This window comes from Bubalus kerabau, chromosome 1, assembly GCF_029407905.1.
Source record: "Bubalus kerabau isolate K-KA32 ecotype Philippines breed swamp buffalo chromosome 1, PCC_UOA_SB_1v2, whole genome shotgun sequence".
In the NCBI taxonomy this organism is placed as follows: Eukaryota; Metazoa; Chordata; class Mammalia; order Artiodactyla; family Bovidae; genus Bubalus; species Bubalus kerabau.
This window is the reverse complement of record NC_073624.1, coordinates 90,275,823-90,298,658: the sequence shown is the minus strand read 5'-3', so window position 1 is coordinate 90,298,658 and position 22,836 is coordinate 90,275,823. Positions and strand designations below refer to the sequence as shown.

Sequence of the window (22,836 nt, the reverse complement as noted above, 5' to 3'; positions counted from 1 at the left end):
TATATATATATATGTATACAAAAGCTTTTTTACAGAATAGCACCCCCTTTTTTATGACATGATGTTTTTTTCTACATAATTTTTACCTTTTGAATTTGGCACCTTGCTTCCTCATAGTATCATTATTTTGTCCTCTCTCCTGCATGTATTTTATAAACTAGATTTTTTGCTTGAATAAAAGCTGATACTGTGTTACATCACATTAGAAAACCTACAACCATATTGTTAGTGATGCTGGGTTGACCTCTGGATTAGAGTGATAACACTCTAGTCCTGAGTTGTTAGGTTTTCTTCCCCCTTTTGACTAAAATGTCACCTAAATGATGTTACTTTGGCATTATATGAATGACCAGTTTCAAATCAACCTAAGTTATTAATATTAAATGATAATCCTTATCTGATAATTTTTTAATTGAGGTGTAATTGATATATAACATTGTATTAGTGTCAGTTGTGCAGCATAATGATGTAATATTTGTACATATTAAAAATAATCACCACAATAAGTTAACACCCATCATCATACAGAAAGATCTACTCTCTTAGTAGCTTTCAAATACAGTATTACTAACTGTAGCCATGCTGTATATTACATCCCCATGACTTATTTTGTCACTGAAAGTTTGTACCTTTTGGCCCCCTTTGACCTGATAATAATTTTATTAGAGTTAATGAAATAGTATTTTTCTGAGTTTATCATTTCTTTTGTACTAATTAATTGGCACTCTGCTATAAGGGAGAGCTTTTTTTGTCATTAGTTAGAGCTGTTTGGTCGGAGAAGGCAATGGCACCCCACTCCAGTACTCTTGCCTGGAAAATCCCATGGACGGAGGAGCCTGGTAGGCTGCAGTCCATGGGGTTGCGAAGAGTCGGACACGACTAAGCGACTTCACTTTCACTTTTCACTTTGCTGCATTGGAGGAGGAAATGGCAACCCACTCCAGTGTTCTTGCCTGGAGAATCCCAGGGACAGGGGAGCCTGATGGGCTGCCGTCTATGGGGTCGCACAGAGTCGGACACGACTGAAGCGACTTAGCAGCAGCAGCAGCAGCAGAGCTGTTTGGTTACCCTCTGGGAAGGCAGGTTGTGTGATAATAAATCTTTCTTTTTCATTACCAATTTTCAAAGTAAGTTTTAGCCACTTCATGTGGTTCAGATCAATTCAGATGAATTCAATCTATGACAATCGTTACTCTTCTAATGCTTCCATTCTCACAGCGTTGGCCAGTGGGAGTTCCTTCAGTCTTCCATCAGTGTCTGATTCAACCTCGTTGGCTGTTGGTAGCTCCCTTGCTTTCTGGCATTGCAGGATGCCCTCATGCTGTTTCTTTAGGTAAAAGAATCTGCGTTAAAACACACACACACTCTCTAGGAAGAATAAATACAAAAGACACTGTGGGGAATCCATTATATCCTTACCAAGCAAATTGTTTTGGCCTTCCCATCTTTTTCTGGCTGCATCTATCCATCTAAGAAAAGAAGCCTGTTTCTGAGATTCTAAGTTCTCGCTCCTTTCCCCACTCCATCAGGCATAAAAATCATCAGAGTTTGAAAGAGTTAGAGTATATGCACATTTTTATTTTCTTTAGATCTAATCTGATTTCATTTGGATTCAGACCACATGTATTGATTTAAAAAGTTCATTTCAATAAATTCAGCTTAGTTAGCTATGTACATTATTCTTCATCCTCAGCAGAAAGAAAATTATATGAGTGTAAGTAGCTGAGTGATAATAAAGAAGAACATGTAGGAAATAACTATGAATTATTATCCTAACCTTAGAGATAAAACTGGGTTTTGAGTCCACAAAAATATTTTTATGTCAGTTTTCTGCATTATTTGAAGCAGATATGGTATAAAGAAACAATTCTTCAAAAGAGGTAAGCAGAGAGGCCAGAAGAAGTCACAGTGATGGAGCCTCATAATAAGCCTTCTAGTTGTTTTTAGTGATAGATGGGAGCCCTCTGTTGGCCTTTTAGGAAACTTTAAAATTCAATTGAAAGACTCATTTGAGCTTCAGCTTTATTCATCTTTGCATATTTAATCTTAAAATATTTTCCTCCAAAAGGCTGGAAGAGGGCCTGCAGGAAATAAATAGAAAATGTGTGCCTATTAATGTACCTTGAACCCAGATTTTCTGAAGAAACTTAATCCAATGTGCTTTCTGTCATAGATAGTGAAACTAAGAAATAAAATTTTAGGTGTTTGATAATTATATAGTTTGGCAGTGTAAGACTTCATAAATGGCAGAACTTGAAACAGCAACTTATGTATCATTTCCTGTGTATTTCCCTCACAAGGTACATCTGTCATTCTACCTGTTAATTTTTTGTTTCTATTATTTCTTGAAAGTGGAAATAATCACTTGCTTAGATTTTCATGTCTTTTCTTACAAACTCTTTTTTTTTTTTTTTTAGTGGATTATCAAACAATTTTACAGGAAAGTCAAACCATCACTGCCACATGTCTGCATATGAAAAATCTTTTCCTATTAAGCCTGTTTCAAGTCCATCTTGGAGTGGTTCATGTCGTCGAAATCTTTTGAGCCCCAAGAAAACTCAAAGACGACATATTAGCACAGCAGAAGAGGTAAGGAAAAGCTGCTAAAAGTTAAACTTGCCCTACATTCAGCTATTTGTTCCCTCTGACTTAGATGTTTATTAACCATTGCATTTACTTAACCCTTTATGTGTTTTTTTTTTCCTTGATTACTCTTTGAGTGCTGTCATCTGTTCTAAAAAAATTAAGGAGATAATTTAGCAGTATTTTTCTTACCATCTTGTATTCCTGTTGGATAGCAGACTTAATCTTCAGTTTGTCTGAGTGGCTTCTCATACATCAAACTATCTCTTTTCTCTTTTGGACCCTTTCTAAAACTCTAGCTTCATGTGGCAAAACTGTTAACCTTGCTGGATTTGATAACATACCTGCCCACCCTTCTTACCAGGATAATTTTTCCTCAATATAAAAGAAAAATCAAGAAGGCACTTAAACAATTTACATCTTTTCATTATGAGTAAAATCTTTGAGATCATAAACTTTCTCCACAAGAAAGATGTGTTGACACTGTGTTGTAATATTCATTCAGTAAACCTAAAGGAAGAAAATCATTTCTGTAAATATAACGTATAATTTATACAGTAAGGAAATGTACTTAAACCTGTTCAATTTAATATTTATTATCCATCTAGTCAGCTTTGGACTGGTTGCTGTGGAGATACAAATGAATAATGACCTCACACTTAGATAGCATTAGGTTTTTCAGTGTGCTTTCCACATATATTACTGTTTTGAATTCTTTTAATCTATGAAATAGAGATGAGGTAATAACCACATTTACAAGGTTGGAAAGTAAAGGTCAGAAGTCACACAACTATAAACGGTCAGCCTGCAACCCAGTTCTTCTGCATGAGTCCAGTATGATATGATTTCTGCTACACAACATGGTGATGTGGTTCCTGCCCATTAAGAGCTTCCAGAGCCTGAAGTCAAAAATATAGTGTTACGTACTAAACAGTTATGTAATTTGGTGGTGAAGATCTCTTAGGTGGCAAAACTTGATTATTTGTGACATGGTTAGTTAAAAATGCTGTATGTTTTTTGGTTTTAAATTTGTATTGAATCTACAGTATTCACAGAGGGTGACAAAACTAGTGAATCATCAGGGAGAAGGATAGACAAAACTGGCAACAGTTGCCTTTAGTGATAGCTGAGCAACAGCTATTTCTTTTTCACTGTACCATTTGTAACACTGAATTTAGTACCATCAGTTACTGCATATATAATTTTTTTTTAATTACTGGAGTTGTAGGAGTTGTGCTTCTGCTAGAGCCTAGGAAGTCTGCAGATTACAGAGAGACTTGTGGGGAAAGAGTGACGGCATGGCAGCAGGACGCAGGCCTCCCAGACCCCTCCTTGCCTCATGTGGCGGTTGCTGGGATCACGAGTATCCTTCAAACCATGTACATTGTAAGCCCACACCATTCACTCACTAGCCAACCAGTATTTGGGACAACTCAGCCCCCCCTCCTTCTTTCACCTTCACTTCCAACCTGAGGACTTGGGCTGACCAAATACTTTCATCCTTCCAGTCTACCCTCCAGGCCACAGGCTGGGTCAGTGGAGAATGGGAGGCTGGTTTCTTTTTCCTTCTGCAGTGTCAAGAAGATGCCAAGGATTGAACCTGTCCTATGGAATAAAAGTTGCAGAAAATTTTACCTCAGTTGTTTTTAGGCTTTTAATCTGCTGTGAAAAGCAGGGTACTTGTAGTATAGAAATATGAAGTAGTCTGTAAAAATATTGGACCAAACTTTATTAAATGAAACTCTCAACAGATTATTTAGATGTTTAGTCTTAGGTGTTACAGATAATACATATTAAAATATTACTTTTTTCCCACTGAAGTAAGATTATTGATGGAAGCTTATCAGTTCAGTTCAGTCACTCAGTCATGTCCAACTCTCTGACCCCATGAACCGCAGCACGCCAGGCTTCCCTGTCCATCACCAACTCCCAGAACCTACTCAAACTCATGTCCATTGAGTCAGTGATGCCATCCAACCATCTCATCCTCTGTCATCCCTTTTTCCTCCTGCCTTCAATCTTTCCCAGACCAGAGTCTTTTCAGATGAGTCAGTTCTTCACATCAGGTGGCCAAAGTATTGGAGTTTCAGCTTCAGCATCAGTCCTACCAGTGAATATTCAGGACTGATTTCCTTTAGGATGGACTGGTTGGATCTCCTTGCTGAAAACTTATAAACTGGAGGAAAAGTTATATTCCATGGAAATATTGGGATCTCCAAGGGAGGTGCTGTTCCTTATGTTTAAAGAAGGAGAAGTGTATAATCTTAGGCCTGGAGCTGTCTAACATCTTCAGGAATATGAAGCCATCTATAGAATTAACGTGTCACCACTGAACTGTTCAGTTTTACAACAGAGATTTGAAGATATATATGAGGAAGAGGAATTTGGAAATATGCATGTGGTGGCTGTACTACCACTTGGCTGATGGCTGATTCAAGGGCCACATTAAAGCACAGTAGTATCTAATTAATATTAACCTCTAGCCACATGCGCTGTTTAAGTTAATTTAAATAAAATAAAAATGTAGTTTCTCAGTCACATTAGCCACATTTCAGGCACTCATTAGCCATACATGGCTAGTGGCTACAATATTGGATAGTGCAGATTAGGAACATTTCCATGATCACAGAATGTTCTCTTAGTACTGTTACAGAGGATGTGAGTTTCTTTTTGGGAAAGAAAAAATACTAAGAAAAAAATAGAAATGTTAAATGGCAATAACACAGGTAGTTTCTTTTCAGTTATATATTGCTTCCAGACATGCTTCTGTGCTGCATATTAAGCAGCATTTTAAGATGGTGGGCTGCCTTACAGATGACACTGGTGGGTTTATTCTTTTTTTTTTTTTTAAGAAAAACATACTTTACTAATTATCCTTAAACTTATTAAACTTTCTATGGTCATTTATTAGATTTATAACATAATATTAGCAAACTTCCTTTGCTCTAATATTTTACCCAATTATAGCTTCCTTTCCTCTTAATTTCTTAATTTGCTCACTCAATAGAAAATGGTTTAACAAGTAATATTGTTGTTCAGTCGCTAAGTTGTGTCCAACTCTTTGCAACCCTGTGAACTGCAGCACACCAGGCTTCTCTGTCCATCACTACCTCCTTGAGTTTGCTCAGACTCATGTCCATTGAGTCAGTGATGCCATCCAACCATCTCATCCTTTATTGCCTCCTTCTCCTCTTGCCCTCAGTTTTTCCCAGCATCAGGGTCTTTTCTAATGAGTCAGCTCCTCGCATCAGGTGGCCAAAGTATTGGTGCTTCAGCATTAGGCATTCCAGTGAATATTCAGGCTTGATTTCCTGTAGGATTGACTGGTTTGCTCTCCTTGCTGTCCAAGGGACTCTCAAGAGTCTTCTCCAGCACCACCATTCCAAAGCTTCAGTTCTTTGACATTCAGCCTTCTTTATGGTCCAGCTCTCACACCCGGACATGAATACTGGAAAAAATATAGTTTTGACTGTATGAACCATTGTTGGCAAAGTGATGTCTCTACTTTTTAATGCACTATTTAGGTTTGTCATAGCTTTTCTTCCAAGGAGCAAGCATCTATTAAATCATAAATAAGTTTAAACTGAAAGTATGGGGCTTGAAGAGATCTCAGATAATTGTTTGAAGTAGAGGACTTTTTTTTAATATGTTGTTTAGGTTTGTCATAGCTTTTCTTCTAAGGGGCAAGTGTCTGTTAAACCATAATCAGTTTAAACTGAAAGTATGGGGCTTGAAAGTGAAAGTGAAGTCGCTCAGTTGTGTCCGACTGTGACCCCATGGACTGTAGCTTACCAGGCTCCTCCACCCATGGGATTTGCCAGGCAAGAGTACTGGAGTGGAGTGCCATTGCCTTCTCCAATGGGGCTTGAAGAGACCTCAAATAATTTGGAGTATTGGACATTTTTTTCTGTTCATTTTTTGTTGTTTAATGACTGTGAGGTTGTTCAGGCTCAGACAGAAGCTTTTCTTTGAAGATATATTTATTGAAGAAAATGATTTGTTGGGGACTTGTGTGTGTGTTAAATTATTTTTAAAAGTTAACTTTGTGTTGAATTAATCTAGATTTATTGTAATTTGCATTAGATGAGTCACTTAATGGCATGTTGGTTCTTCATGTTTTATTTATAAGTATAAAAATTTATTCCAAGAAAACATTTTTTATGTGATAGGAGGGAGGAGGGAAATGTTTCTAACTTTTTATGGTTTAATTCTTTTTAAAAAAATTGTATTGAATTGTGATTTATAATATTGTGTTAGTTTCAGGTGTACAGCAAAATGATTCAGTTATACATATATTTATTCTTTTTTCAGATTTTTTTCTCATATAGGTTATCACAGAATATTGAGTAGTGTTCCCTGTGCTATACAGTAGGTCCTTGCTTGTTGTGTGTCTTGTAATCGTAGTGCGTATGTGTTAATCTCAAGCTGATTTATCCCTCCCCTACTTTTCCTCTTTTGTTTGTAGTATTTAGGGTACCACAAAGATCCTTTCTATCTCATCTACTCTTGGTGTTCTCTTGAGGTCTTTAAGTGATGGGGGTATTTCTTTGCCTTCCCTTCATATGCAGAGTAGCCTCTTACACCAATATATCTGCTTTACTTTTCTTCCTGTGATAAGATAATACAGTCAAAGCTTTTTTAAGATGTAATTTGTTGAGATAGTGGAAGTGAACTACAATTTAGAGTTAATATCTATGACCCAGGTGTAGTACTTCACTTCTGATTTCCCTTCCCTCCCTCCATTTTACCACCCTTGAAAACAACATACTGTTAACCCCACAGTATTGTGGATTAGGTTATTTGGTATAGTGGGAAAGTGGAATCAAGATTTATATTGAGGTATTCAGAATTTCAGTCATTAAAGTGCCAGATAGTACAGCTTTCCAGTATATAGATCACAGTGGAGTTAGTTGGCAAAGATCTCTCTTACACCCTAATAATCTGTAATGATGCTGCTTTCTTTCGATTATGTACTTGAAGAATTTTCATAATAGCAAATTTGTGTTTTAATAAGGGCTTCCCTGGTGGCTCAGATGGTAAAGAATCCTGCAATGCCGCAGACCTGGGTTTGATCCCTGGGTTGGGAAGATCCTGGAGAAGGGAACAGCTACCCACTCCAGTATTCTGGCTTGGAGAATTCCATGGACGGAGGAGCCTGGCAGGCTACAGTCCATGGGGTTGCAAGGAGTTGGATAAAGAGACATTTATTTTAATTATGATTTTTAATTATAAAAATATATAGACAGTCTCTTCACAAACACTAAAAAAAGAGGACCACCATTGTCTTGAATATATTAAGGTCTAAGGGGTAAGATAATGGTATTTATTTTCTTCATAGAGAACATTGCAAATTTGTTTCTTCTCTTGGTTCTATTTTGCCACCAAATAAATGCTCAACTACTTCTTTCTTTTGTGATCACTCAACTATTCAGATTTAAGGATAGCTCTTTCTCATAAGGGGTTGTCAAGTTGCCCAGTGCAAGGTGTATCTTGTTAGATTGGTAACATTATTCTGACAATGTAACTGAAATTTACTGTGTACCCCTTGAACTGCAAGGAGATCCAACCAGTCTATCCTAAAGGAGCTCAGTCCTGGTGTTCATTGGAAGGACTGATGCTGAAACTGAAACTCCAGTACTTTGGCCACCTGATGCGAAGAGCTGACTCATTGGGAAAGACCCTGATGCTGGAAAACATTGAGGGCAGGAGGAGAAGGGGACAACAGAAGATGAGATGGTTGGATGGCATCACCGACTCGATGGACATGGGTTTGGGTGGACTCTGGGAGTTGGTGATGGACAGGGAGGCCTGGTGTGCTGTGGTTCATGGGGTCACAAAGAATCGGACGTGACTGAACTAAACTGAAAAAAAAGATTGAAGAAGAAAAAATTTAGTGTCTCTTTACCTTTGCCTCTCTCATTGCTTTATTCATTGTGTTTTAACAAACTTTTGTAATCGAATGAAATGCTTATGTGCGTACTGAAATGTTGCAGTGTAGGATGTTGCTAGCACTGGCACGAAGTGTGATTATTTTGTAAAAATTGATGTTTGTATTAAACTGTATATAAGATTTTTTTTAATCCTGGGGCATGTTGTTTAATGAATGCAGCCCATTACTTCAGGGGATCTATGCAGGGTAGGTACATGATTACAGTTACAAGTTCTCACGTAAACTAGTTCTCTGCTAAATGGCCTCATTTCTCACTGTTGTTCTCCTGATTCACACTGACCTTACTATTCCTTGAACACATCAAGCATATTCCTGTCTGAGGCCCTTTGCATTTGTTCTGCCAATACCTGGAATACTCTATAAATTTCTATGACTGATTTATTCCTTTGATTTAGGTTTCTGTAGAAATACCACCTTTTTAGAGAAGTCTTATCTGTTTTTGCTGTTCTTCCTCCATCACTTTGTCTTCTCGTCAGTTTTCTTCATGCTACTTGACTAATCTTTTCTTTGTCAGTCATTCAGCTTTAATGTAAGCTCCCCAAGGCACAGACTATTTTATTCAGCACAGCATCTCTAGTGCCTGGAGCATAGTAGGTGTTTAGGTCAGTAAGTGAACTATGCTGTGGAATATATGCTTTTCCCTAAATTCAGTATTGGAACTTCATGGAAAAAAAAAAAAAAAGCGTAAATAAAAGTTGACAATGAAAACCATCTCTGGAAAATACTTAAACTCTTAAAAATTGGGTAGAATAGGAAACAGCTCTGATCTTGACTGTTCCAGTTACTTCCTTGTGATTTTTCTAACAGGTATCGGGAGTCAGGGACTTTGTTGGAGTCCTGTTTAGAGTCCTCTTTTTTTTAAATGTTTTATTTCTGGGACAATCAGTGATGCAAAAATGGCCTTCTAGTTTCATATCCTATAGTTTCTGTGTGCTGCTGTAATTTTCCAAAATATACTGTTGAGTATTAGCTTCACTTAATTCTCTTATGTGTGCTTTATAATTTTGTAGAATATTATTAATGAACCATAATTGTTAATTACCATCAAGACACTGCCAGAGCTTTAACAGAGCTCTGGGAGTCTAGATATTACGTAGAGAAACATTGCCTCGTTGAATGTATTTAAGATTTTTTTTCTTCTTTTACAGACAGTTCAAGAGGAAGAACGAGAGATTTACAGACAGCTGCTACAGATAGTCACAGGGAAGCAGTTCTCTATAGCCAAACCCACCACACATTTTCCTTTACACCTGTGAGTCACAGAAACATATTTCAAATGAATTTTATTCTGCATTTTGTTATTGAATGTTGAAATTGTTTTCTTTTCTTGCTAGGTCTCGATGTCTTAGTTCCAGTAAGAATACTTTGAAAGACCCACTGTTTAAAAATGGAAACTCTTGTGCAACTCAGATCATTGGCTCTGATACTTCTTCATCTGGATCTGCCAGCATTTTAACTGCCCAGGAACAGTTGTCCCACAGTGTGTTTTCCTTACCGTCTTACACCCCAGATGCTGGTACATTTGGATCCAAAGATTCTGATCCTGTCCATCAACCCGAACATGACCACTCTCTTTCATATCAGGCAGATAACTTACCAGCTTCAAATACAGAATCTGAAGGTAAAAATGGAATTGTACAGCTATAGTTTCAGTAACCAGTGAACGGTTTATTGGATCTATGAGAATTGTATGAATTATAGGCAAGGTAGTAATACACATGTAACTTAATTAAGATATAAGATACCTTAAATACATTTAATTCAGTTACCCATGCCATGAGTAAATGAAACATATAAGTAGCTTACTTTTTTCTTACAAATGATTGAGAGGCAAATGATTTCATATAATATTTAAAAGGTTAACTTCCTGAACAGTCTTCTGTCAGAGTATATTAAGCCCACTTACTTTAGTACTTTCTCCGTTTCTAGTACTTTACAATGAAAATTAAGTACTCTGAAGTTCTAGAAGTTTTGAAATATCAATTAAGAATTGAAGTAAAAGTTCTTAAATAAGTAGTACTTATAAAACCTGTGTAGTAGGTTTATGCATTTTGGAATGGTTGTCAGCAAGTTTTGAAAACAGAATTTTCTGTCTAACTTTCAGCTAACCAAAATATTTAGTCTCTTGGAATTCCAGTTAATTAAAGGTTTTGCTATGGTAGTTGTTCATTTGTTTGCTTAGTTTTCCCCTCCTTTAGGTATGTATTATGTGTGTATTTATGGTATGTATTTAGGCATGTAACTTAAAGCAAGTTTTTTAATCTGTTCCTTTCTTAAAAGTCTCACTTGGGGATAAAAATTGTTGGTGTCATCATTATATGGCTACACAAATTCACAGAAGCTTAAAATTTCGTGAGGTGATTTACTGAGAATTATTATTAAAAGCCTTTAATCTCAGAAGCATTTGTTTTATGTCAGATGCTTAGATACAACTAAACTGGACCAAATATACAATATTGAATGGTTTAGTTACTTCCTTATACCATTTTTTAAATATTCTAAATGAAGTTCTAATCATAGTGCTTTAGAAGGATATGATTCCTACCTTTATCAATAGAAAATAAATGCTTGAATTTGTACTGTTTGGACTCTGCTGCTTCTCACATAGCTGTTGCTTTCTTTCTTTCTGCCTTCCCCCTCTTCCCTTCCTCCTTCCCTTCCCTCTTGCACCTTGATCAGTCTCATACTGATTCATGAACTAAAGACTTTTGAGAAATCTTGGCATGTTCTTATTTCTCAGGAATAGAAGGAAGAAGCACAGGGAACAAGCACAGCCCAGGAGAAGATGCTGAAGGGCATATATACTTTTCTTTGGCTTTATTTGTGAGACAGGCTCTTCACTAAGCCCTATTTGTGGCTCAATGAAAATGGATCTGCCTGTCTTTCTCTTCCATCTTGCCTTTATCCTTATGCTGTGTTATTTTTATGGAAATAGAATATAGCAAAGTATGGGAACTTAAGCTACAGACATCTAGAAGGTACAGCCATGTGGAATTTTGTTAATGATAGGTTCTTGTGTTTTTTCTTTAGGATCAGACTCTGTGATTTTACTCAAAGTGAAAGACTCCCAGATTCCAACTCCCAGGTAAACTTTGATTAAAGGACATTCTTAACATTGTTTTCCCTCTTTTTAATCACAATTTCTTCACTAAGAGTTAAGTAATATAAAACAGCCTCAACTCAGACCACTGTTATGTGTTGTGTGAATTATTTCAGTAACTTCTTAATTGATCTCTTTTCCTCCAACCTCCATTGTGTTCTTCATGCCATTTTCCACTGTGTTCTCTAACCCATTCTTTGCCTTGTTCATTAGTCCATCTTCAGTTCTGCTGAGTGAACTTTCTAAAGTGCTTATCTAATCATTCATTAAACTCCCTCAAGAGTGGCTGATAAGATGTGGAATCAAGCCCGAACTCCTAGTACAGTATTCAGCACTCTTCCTCCACATGCCTTGCTTCCTCTCATACATTTTTTCTTTAACAAGTATTTATTGATAGCCTAGGGGTGCAGGTACTGGTACAGACACTGGAGGTAATAGCAGTTAACAAAATGAAGTTCCTACTCTCAAGAAGTGTACATCCTAATTGTACCAAAAAGACCTTGATGCTGGAAAAGGTTGAGCGCAAGAAGAGAAGGGGGTGACAGAGGATGAAATGGTTGGATAAGCATCACCTAATCAATAGATATGAATTTGACCTAACTCTAGGAGATAGTGAAGGACAGGGAAGCCTGGCGCGCTGCAGTCCATGGACTTGCAAAGAGTTGGCCATGACTTAGTGACTAAACAACAACAAAGGAGAGGGATGGGGGACAAATAATAACAAATAATTAAATATACATATACCTGGTGGTGATAAGTACCATGAAGAAAAATAAAGCAGGGTAATATACAGACTGGGGATTGGGAGTGCTATTTATCTAGATGGTCGTGGCACGTTTCTGCTAAGCTGACATTTGAGGAGAGACACAATGGAGGTGAGAGAAGGAGCCATGTGTAAAATACTGGATTCTTTCATGTGTTTATTATATGCTGACTTACAAGATGATAGGTATTTTCATACTTTCACATGAATATGTGAAGTGTTTCTTCTGCCTGGTATATTCCCCCTCTCCCCCTTCAACTTGTCTATCAGGCAGTAGTCTTTTTCTTATCTGTTAAGTCTCAGTTTAGATATGATCTTCTGTATGAAACTTAACCCCTCTGAGAGGTACCAAGTATTTCTTCCTCTGTAATCCAGTTCACTTCAGTTCATTCACTCAGTCGTGTCCAACTCTTTGCAGCCCCATGAATTGCAGCACCCCAGGGCTCCCTGTCCATCACCAACTCCCAGAGTTCACCCCAACTCATGTGCATCGAGTCGGTGATACCATCCAGCCATCTCATCCTCTGTAGTCCCCTTCTCCTCCTGCCCTCAATCCCTCCCAGCATCAGAGTCTTTTCCAATGAGTCAGCTCCTCACATGAGGTGGCCAAAGTACTGGACTTTCAGCTTTAGCATCAGTACTCCCAAAGAACACTCAGGACTGATCTCCTTTAGAATGGACTGGTTGGATCTCCTTGCAGTCCAAGGGACTCTCAAGAGTCTTCTCCAACACCACAGTTCAAAAGCATCCATTCTTCGGTGCTCAGCTTTCTTCACAGTCCAACTTTCACATCCATACATGACCACTGGAAAAACCATAGCCTTGACTAGACAAACCTTTGTTGGCAAAGTAATGTCTCTGCTTTTGAATATGCTATCTAGGTTGGTCATAACTTTCCTTCCAAGGAGTAAGTGTCTTTTAATTTTCATGGCTGCAATCACCATCTGCAGTGATTTTGGAGCCCCAAAAAATAAAGTCTGACACTGTTTCCACTGTTTTCCCATCTATTTGCCATGAAGTGATGGGACCAGATGCCATGATCTTAGTTTTCTGAACGTTGAGCTTTAAGCCAACTTTTTCACTCTCCTCTTTCACTTTCATCGAGAGGCTTTTTAGTTCCTCTTCCCTTTCTGCCATAAGGATGCTGTCATCTGCATATCTGAGGTTATTGATATTTCTCCCAGCAATCTTGATTCCAGCTTGTGCTTCTTCCAGTCCAGCGTTTCTCATAGAAGTTAAATAAGCAGGGTGACAGTATACAGCCTTGACGTATTCCTTTTCCTATTTGGAACCAGTCTGTTGTTCCGTGTCCAGTTCTAATGTTGCTTCCTGACCTGCATACAGGTTTCTCAAGAGGCAGGTCAGGTGGTCTGGTATTCCCATCTCTCAGAATTTTCCACAGTTTATTATGATCCACACAGTCAAAGGCTTTGGCATAGTCAATAAAGCAGAAATAGATGTTTTTCTGGAACTCTCTTCCTTTTTCCATGATCCAGCAGATGTTGGCAATTTGATCTCTGGTTCCTCTGCCTTTTCTAAAACCAGCTTGAACATCAGGAAGTTCACAGTTCACGTATTGCTGAACCAGTATGGTAATCCAGTAGGTTACTGTTAATACTTAGATTGCTATGTCTGCCATATCAGGCCTTGGCAATCAATTGCTAGGATAATACTATTATCAATTTTCCATTGAGACAATTAGGGATAATAAGATATTCTTTCTTATCTCAATTCCCCTACATCTTTGCAATTTCCCAGTATGTGCTAAGCTTTTTAGATATTTTAAAAGTATTCTCAAAAAAAAAAGTATTCTCTAGTTAGTATAGTTTCTCAAGGAGACTTTACAGTTTAGATTCTTTATAGTTTTGGGGGTTTTTTTGAGTTAGATCTGGGTTCTGATCTTGCCTTTTCCAGGCTTCATGTAACTTTGAACAAGTTACTCTTCTAAACATCAGTTTCCTTATCAATAAAATGCCAGTATTAATACCTTACTAATGAATTGTTGTGAAGGTAAACTTATAGATAAAACACTTATAAAAGTGTTTTATATGTATGCACAAAAATAGGTGTTCTTTCTTGGGAAAAAGTTGATTTCATATAATGAGTGCTCTCAGTTCTTCTTTACTGAGTCTTGTCTTTCCTTTATGGAGAATTTCTTTTACTGATGACTGAACGTGAGATGGATGAGAAGTAGTCTTGGGTGAGGCTCACTGGATAATGCTGTCTGTCAGAGTTGGAGCCTGCTCTCTCAAGGTTTGGTTGATTGGCTCCTTAATCTCCCACCACTGCCTCTCGGTTAAGTTCCAGCAATGAAGATCTGCCCTTATTTCCCAGAATATGCCATGCATTTTATGCCTTTGTGTTGTTATACATTCCAACCCCTCCCCTTTCTGCCTGGAGTTTGCTTTCTCTCCTTGTCCACTTGTTAACACTCTTATCTTGCTTTTTAAACTCTGACTCAGGTGTTGGTTTTTTCCTCAGGACATTTCTCTGGCTTCTCCAGATATCATTAGTCTTCTGCTCCAGTACTTCTGTCTCTGTACCTTGTGTTACTAATATCTTTGCACCACCTCCTGCTTTCAGTAATAGCACGTGGCGCATTAAAAGTACTTAGTAAATAAATCTTTGTTAAATAACAAATTTCCTAGAAAGCCTGAAATACTCTCTTGAGTAGTCCAAATACTCATCATCTCCATTGTGGCTTAATGCCTTGGTTTATTAGAAGACACTTTACAATAATAGAACACAGTCTGGAATTGGACTGAAGTAGTTTCTAATCGTGATTCTTCCAGGGCAAATTATTCTTTTGAACTCAGTTTCCTTTTCTGTACAGTATAAGTAATGTTTCTCTATTACACATTATATTGAGGCTTAATAATTTGAGGATTATCGTAAGGCTTTGCCAATATGTAAAACCTCCCAAAGAGAGTTTTGTACATAAAGTACTAAGTAGGTGCTTATTGCATCAGTTATATGAGAAGTAATATGTAATCTCTGAAAAGCAAAAGGATTTTGCTTTTCCTTTCCTTCTGTGTGTTGCTTTCCTACGCCAATAGATACCTTGATGCATTAAAGAGAAGTGCTTGTCCTTTACATTATTTATTTATTCAACAAATATTGAGTGTCTGCTAGATGTCAGGCACTATTCTTGGTACAGAGGATACAGTAGTAAATAGAAAAGACAAAAATTCCTATCCTCATCAAGTTTATATTCTAATATGGGGAGCATTGGGCTTCCCTGATAGCTCAGTTGGTAAAGAATCTGCCTGCAATGCAGGAGACCCTGATTCGATTCCTGGGTCGGCAAGATCTGCTGGAGAAGGGACAGTCTACCCACTCCAGTATTCTTGAGCTTCTCTGGTGGCTCAGCTGGTAAAGAATCTGCCTGCAATGCAGGAGACCCTGATTCGATTCCTGGGTCGGCAAGATCTGCTGGAGAAGGGACAGTCTACCCACTCCAGTATTCTTGAGCTTCTCTGGTGGCTCAGCTGGTAAAGAATCTGACTGCAATGCAGGAGACCTGGGTTCAATCCCTGGGTTGAGAAGATCCCCTGGAAAAGGGAAAGGCTACCGCTCCAATATTCTGACCTGGAGAATTCCATGGACTGTGTAGTCCATGGAGTCACAAAGAGTCAGACACGACTGAGCGACTTTCTTTTTTTTTTTCTCTTTTTTCATGGGGAGCAGATTTGAGTAGCATGATCCAGTACCGTGAAATTCTGGGTGATTGCTTGTCATGTCGTCATATTGTGCAATAGATGTGTTCTCACATTCATTTATCTTTAGTATCATACACTAAGTAGTCTCTCACAGTGCTTCCACTGATCTCTGTGACTTTCTGTCTTGGCTGTTACATCAGTTGTTCACTGCATTAAGGAGATAGGCTGCCTTCTCTGTGTTCTCCTCTTATTGACCTCAGTGACAGTGAATAGGTAACAGAACAGCATTTTTATCACTAAAGCCCAAAACTAAGGGTTACTGGGAATACTGATTCTCAGAAGTTAGGCTTAGGAGCAAAGGATTACCTCTGAGCCCTTATTTTTGCCTTTACAGGACAGATTGTAGAAGTTTAAAAACTGAAAGGGACTCTCATCTCCATATTTACAAACCCAGAAATTGAGGTCCATGTAAAGGGAAGTGACTTGCTCAAAGTCACAAAGCTAATCAGGGGCAGCTCTAAGAGATTCCAGTCTCTTAACTTTCAGTTTGACACTCTGTTAACTTGTTCTGCATATCTGAAAGTTTTCTTTGGAAAAGTGCTCACTTGCCTTTCATTTGGTTCTGTGAGAACTCCTTCAGTTAGAGGGGAGATGAGCAATGAGATAAGAAAGTTTGGGAAGAGCAAAAAGGCTCTAGAACAAATAGCATACCTGTGACTCTGCTAGCATTATTCCCTTGGGTTGTCAGCAAGAGCTGCATGGAATAAAACCGGTCTCTTATCTTTGGAAGGGAGTCATATTGCTGATTATCCATGTTGGTTCATTGGTTCATTAGCCATTTGATATGGACTACTCTGTGAGTGGGGATTTTCAGTATCTACTGTGATGTGGTTGAATGTATTTTGACTCAAGCAGACCTACAAGAAGTCCAACAACCCATAATATTTTATTAAACCATTAATAAATCTGTCAATCTGAGCCATTTGGAAAGAGGAACATTCTAGTTTCAATATATTACCTTGATAAATGATGTATTTTTCATGTCATGTTGGTCTTTCTTGCAAGTAAGGAGCATGCTAAACTTAATTTCTTTGCTGAATGTTGGGTCACCTTTTTAACTGTATGTGTGCAAATGACTCATTTGTTTTCCTTTGCTTCCCAGTTAGAATTGTTTTATGTAATTTAGGTCCTTTTATTTATCCCATACTTATAAAGCATTTGTATAAACTATTAAATGATTGGGTTTTTTGATGAAAATATTTGATATTCTTTTAAGTCTTCTGTTCATTTGTCACATTTTTCTTTTCCTGTGCATAGTCCTACTTTTTTCCAGGCAGAGCTGTGGATCAAAGAATTGTAAGTAATTATTTTTAGTATCATTTTGCCTCTTCATCACTTTCTTTTCAGTTAGAAGAAATCAATTAGCCAATCTTGCTACTTATTTTTAGTCAGTAAAAATTTCCTATTTATTTATAAAATAACTTCTAAGTTACTGAGTTTTAAAAGTTTTTTGGAGTTGGAACATTTCTATGCTCAGGTTTATTAAATCTGTAACAATTGTTGAAACTAAATTGAATTGGAAAAATGTTTCAGTTAGCTATTAAACAGAAAGGAAAATAAATGCCTTTATTTTCATATCAATAAAACTAATTTATTGGATAATATTATTTCTGGAGTTTGCAGAATCACTGAACATTTAGTTTCTAGTTTCAAGGACTCACTTTGGTTATTCTAAATCCCTTGGTCTGGTAGATTTTTTTTTTTTTAATATTTATTTATTTGTCTGCGTCGGGTCTAAGTTATAGCATGCAAGATCTTTGTCATGTCATATGGGATCTTTCATTGTGGCATGAAGGCTCTCTACCCTTGACATGAGGCTCCAAAGCAGGTGGGCTTAGTAGCTGTGACATGTGGGATCGTAGTTCCCCAACCAGCAATAGAACCCACATCTTTTGTATTATTTTCGTCTTTGGGATTCAATCTCATTTTTGAATTTCCAGAATGAAGCTTACTTTCTCCTTAATTTTAGAAGAATGGTTTAAAAAAAAAAAGACTGCGCATTTACAAATATCCACAAAAGTCACTTGTTCATGTTTAGCAACAAACTAATAATTTTCATCATTTCAAAAAACTAGTAAGGTAATTTCAGTAACACCATGTAGTTTCACTTTGTCTTAAAACAAGTGTACTTAGTATAAGTTAGTATACCTTATAAGTTAGTATAAGGGTTTTAGGCTTTTTCTCTTAAGAGTTTTATATTTAATGCTTATTGTGCATCAGCAGTGTTCTTGATGCTAAGTGAGTGGTCTGCATTTTTTGTTTCCTAGAACTAGTGTTTATGATTCTCGAGCACGGGAAAGATTGCGCCAGATTGAAGAGCAGAAAGCACTGGCATTACAGCTTCAAAACCAGGTAAAAAAGTTTTTTTGAGATATAAATGAATAGCACATCCAAGTTGAAACTAATTTTGGAAGGTTACCTGAATTTGGAATCAAAGCTGTTGAATTGCAAGATAGTATGGTAGCATAGCCTTGCTATGCTCTGTGTTCTTGGTCTGTCCAGCTAGTCCTACTCGTACGTAGACAAGCAGTAGATTTCTGTACTCCACTTATTTTGAAGGTCTGTCTTTCAGAGACTGCAGGAACAGGAACATTCAGTACATGATTCAGTAGAACTGCATCTTCGTGTGCCTCTTGAAAAGGAGATCCCGGTCACGATTCCCCAAGAAACAGGGAAAAAAGGTCATAAATTGACTGACAGCGAAGATGAATTTCCTGAAATTACAGAGGTAAATTATATAGTATAAATTCCTACACTGGCAAGTGTTGTGTTTAGAGAGAATTCTTTGGACAAATTTCAAACATAAAAGTAATAGACCAGGGACTCCCCTGGCGGTCCAGTGGTTAAGACTCAGTGCTTCCACCTGCAGGGTGTTCGATACATGGTCAGGGAATTAAGATCACAAATGCTGAGCAGTGCAGCCAAAAAACAGACAGGAAAAAAACAGTAGTAGAACACCTGGTATTTAATTTGTATTCCATACTCCTGCTTTCATTTGTATTGTGTAACAATATTGGCTTTGTTTTTGAAAGATTACTGAAAATGCAGGAAAGAATTATGGGTGACTTGTAGTGATTTCAGTGAAAAAGCATTCAGTAAATTTGTTTCATTTCCTGTGCATTTTTACTTAATGCATATGTATAGTACTTTTACATCAAATAGTAAGTTGAGCCTTACCATTTTTTTTAAGTAATAAAAACTCAGTATAAAAATTTGGAAAATACATAAAAGTCTGTATACATTTAAAAATAATCTGTTTCTTAGTTCATTCTTCTGTTTGAAAACCTGTCATATAGCTGGTGAGTATAACACATTTATTAACACTAAAGTTGTGCTGAATTCTACATTTTTACATTTAAAAAAACACAAATTTTTCTGGGAAAATGTGTCTAAAAGACATCACTACTTTTACTTCCTTATTACCTTTGAGAAAGATTCTGTTTCTCAGGAAATTGTTTGCTCTGAAGATATATAATTAGGTCTTTTCATGGGCTTAGGAAATTTGATAGCAGAAGGTTATTTCAGACTCAAGAAATAATATGAAATAAGGGTCTGAAATGTGCTGAAAAAGAGAAGGGGGGAAGAGCTAGGATGGAAGGAAGTAATCAGGAGATTACTGAAAGGAATAGAAACCAAAATGTTAGGAGTAAATGGTTGATTTAAGTTTGGGGATTGCATGGGGCTTGATGAGAAATTGGTATGTCCGAGACCATGTATGCCTAATCTCTGACATTTCTTGATTCCTTAGGAAATGGAGAAAGAAATAAAGAACGTATTTCGTAATGGGAACCAGGATGAAGTTTTGAGTGAAGCATTCCGCTTGACCATTACACGCAAAGATATTCAAACTCTAAATCACCTTAACTGGCTCAACGATGAGGTAATCTCACACTTGTTTTTATATTCAAATAGAACGTGAACATCAAGTGCAGACTAAAGGCGTTATTTCACTGTTGCTCAAAGTGTGGTCCTTGATGACCTGCTTCAGAATCAGCTGTCATAGCTTTCTCCATTTTCCTGACTTAAGTGTGAGGAAGTATGGTAGAGATACATATTTTAAACAAACATCTCAGGTGATTTTTTTTTTATGTACCTTAATATCTGGGAACTGCTGATTTACCTTTTTATGTATCGAAGATTTGGATACTGATAGAGAGGACGTTTACTCATTGGTATTTTTACTCTTTAAGCCACCTGCCATGCAATTCACATCTTTTGTTAAGCAAATATTTAATAGCTGACCATGTTACAGCACGTTAAGGAATACTTTGGGATTTCCATATAGAGATCCATTTCTGTTACCCTTTCTCTCTGTATTTAGGTCACTTAGGTTATGAGTGGTAAGGTTTCTAAAATAGCCTATATTTGTACATGATATTTTTTAAACTGACATTGAAGAAGTTTTATTAAATATTTGAGGTATTGAGTTTAAAAATGTTATGGCTCTTGGCTCCTGAATGTTCTAATTATTTTATGTAGATTATTTGTGTTAGAATCTTCAAACTGATCTGTCCTATTCCTAAACCTGTAGGAGCCTGTTTTATTTCACAAGGATATTTTCACAGCAAAAGAAGAGAACTGGGTTGGGGTTTTTCCCTAAGTACCTGCCTCCTTACTAGGAGCATTCCTATCTAAAATCTTGGGTGTACTCAAGTTTCATCACTATGGGAACTTTTTAGATACTCAATATAGTAAGCACTAGATATTCTAGGGGGCTTCCCAAGTGGCTCAGCAGTAAAGAATCCTTCTGCTAATGTAGGAGAAACGGGTTCGATCCCTGGGTCAGCAAGATCCCCTGGAGAAGGAAATGGCAACCCACTGCAGTATTCTTGCCTGAGAAATCCCATGTACTGGCAGGCCACAGTCCATGGGGTCACAGAAGAGTCGGACCTGACTTAGCAACTGAACAAAAACCAGATATTCTAGATACCAGTATCCTGGCCTTGTATGTGTGTGACCTTCCAAATACTAATATTTGGCCAACATTGGTTGGACATTTACCTCATGTTAGGCACTAATCTAAGTGTTTTATGTGTTCTGCTCATGTCATAGTCACCACAACTCTTGGAGATGGATGCTATAGTTTTATCATCTCCATTTAATAGATGAAGAAATAAGACATAAAAAGATTAAGAAACTTGCAAAGTTACATGACTTTGTAATACCAAGCCAGGATTCAGACTCAAGCATTGGGTCTTATCTGTTATATCGTACTGCCTTAGAATCTTAAGTTGGATCCTGTTTCAGGATTAGATATAGAGAATTTTAGAGCCATGTATCATGTCCAGTAGGTTGATTTTCTGTGGGATTTGTTGAACTAGCCCATTCTCTTTGCCTTTGTGAGTTTATAAGATAAAATTTCAGAAGTTCATCACTCCTTGAATAATATCTTTGACAAAGAATAGTAAAGAAGGCATGGTTTGAGATACCATCTTGCTTTACAAGAAACAACTCTTGCTTCTTGTGGCCCAGAATAGTGGTATTAGAACATTGGGTCAAAATAACAGGAAAAAAAAGAGCTCACCAAATCAAAGAGCAAAATAAAAATCAAGAACAGTCAAAAGTATCCACCAATTAAGTATTTTTCTTTGAAGATGTTAATGTGAGGTCTCTTGCCAATTTTTACCTACTGCTTTTAAATGGGGAAGACCCAGTTATTCTATTGGGATTGAAGCTTGTTTGTTGTAAATTATCCAAAAACTTCTAGGGGGCAGCAGTGAGCAGGACATGAGCTGAGTTCTTGTTATACATACTGTGGTAGTTACCTCAGTGAGCTCCCTTACAGAGGCAGCGTTCATCAGAACATATTTTCCATTCCCTGGGTCCATCAGAGGATTTTTAGCAAGCAAAGTTAATGGAAATTACATTATTTAGAAGAAAAAAGGGGAAGGAAAGATCCCTTGTCTACTTTATCTCTACCACACTTACCCGTTTGTAAGGAGTCCTTGTCTTCTGAGTGGAGAATGATGTTAACTGTGAAAGCAGGTGCCAGTTCACATGTCCATGATGATGATGAGAACTGTTTTAATAAGTACTTTAATAATCGTTTTAAAAAGCATCATTTTCAAAGTACCACACTTCTCACACTTTCAGAGTTACTGCCCTTAAAAAGCTTATAACATTCTGAAGGGGAGTTAGTAGATATCCTTACGTATTCATACTCATTTTGAAATATTTAATTGTTTCCCAATTGTGAACCTTCAATATTTTGCAAGTAATTTTCTCTCTCTTCAGTCCTGTTCTCCTTCCCTCAAATAGATATTTTTATTAATAGCCTTTCTTTTATTTTTGTTTCTCATGTCAGTTTTATAGACTTCATTAAAATTTTCTCCCAAGAAAGGTGATTGACATTTTACAGACAAAGAATATAAGATCCTAGAAATGAAAGGGATTAGATTTAGCTTATAAGGAAAATAAAATCAAGAAGTCCTATATTTGAGATATGTACAAATAGCCATTAGGCTACTCTTTCTCAGGTTGTTTTTCCAAAAGAAGAGTAGGCCACAGTGCCTGTTCTTGCAATAAGCTTTCCAAGATATTTGTAAGAATGGATTTGTATATAAGTGAATAGCTAAATTCAATGCAAATTCAAAGGACTAATGAAAGGATTAACATTGTACCTCACTGTAAGAAAATGAAACTTCTCAAAATTGGAATGTGGGAACTGGCTGCCTTGCAACGAGTTACAAAATGAGACTGGAAAGGTGAGAACATATAGATG

At 37.1% G+C, this 22,836-nt stretch overlaps 1 protein-coding gene across 8 annotated transcripts in view; it reads left to right on the top strand.

The window, feature by feature from the left end:
- Positions 1–22,836, top strand: part of SENP1 (SUMO specific peptidase 1) — a 78,791-nt gene that overhangs the window by 15,887 nt on the left and 40,068 nt on the right. For all 8 annotated transcript variants that reach the window (XR_008714849.1, XM_055582036.1, XM_055582054.1 and 5 more), the window contains 8 exons: positions 2,418–2,589; positions 9,682–9,785; positions 9,868–10,154; positions 11,564–11,618; positions 17,373–17,411; positions 18,383–18,467; positions 18,688–18,843; positions 19,864–19,995. Coding sequence is in view for 7 of the 8 variants with exons in the window: in XM_055582036.1 (XP_055438011.1) it covers positions 2,418–2,589; positions 9,682–9,785; positions 9,868–10,154; positions 11,564–11,618; positions 17,373–17,411; positions 18,383–18,467; positions 18,688–18,843; positions 19,864–19,995 (1,030 nt within the window). In the remaining variant the exon portion in view is untranslated. The remainder of the gene's footprint in view (positions 1–2,417; positions 2,590–9,681; positions 9,786–9,867; positions 10,155–11,563; positions 11,619–17,372; positions 17,412–18,382; positions 18,468–18,687; positions 18,844–19,863; positions 19,996–22,836) is intronic.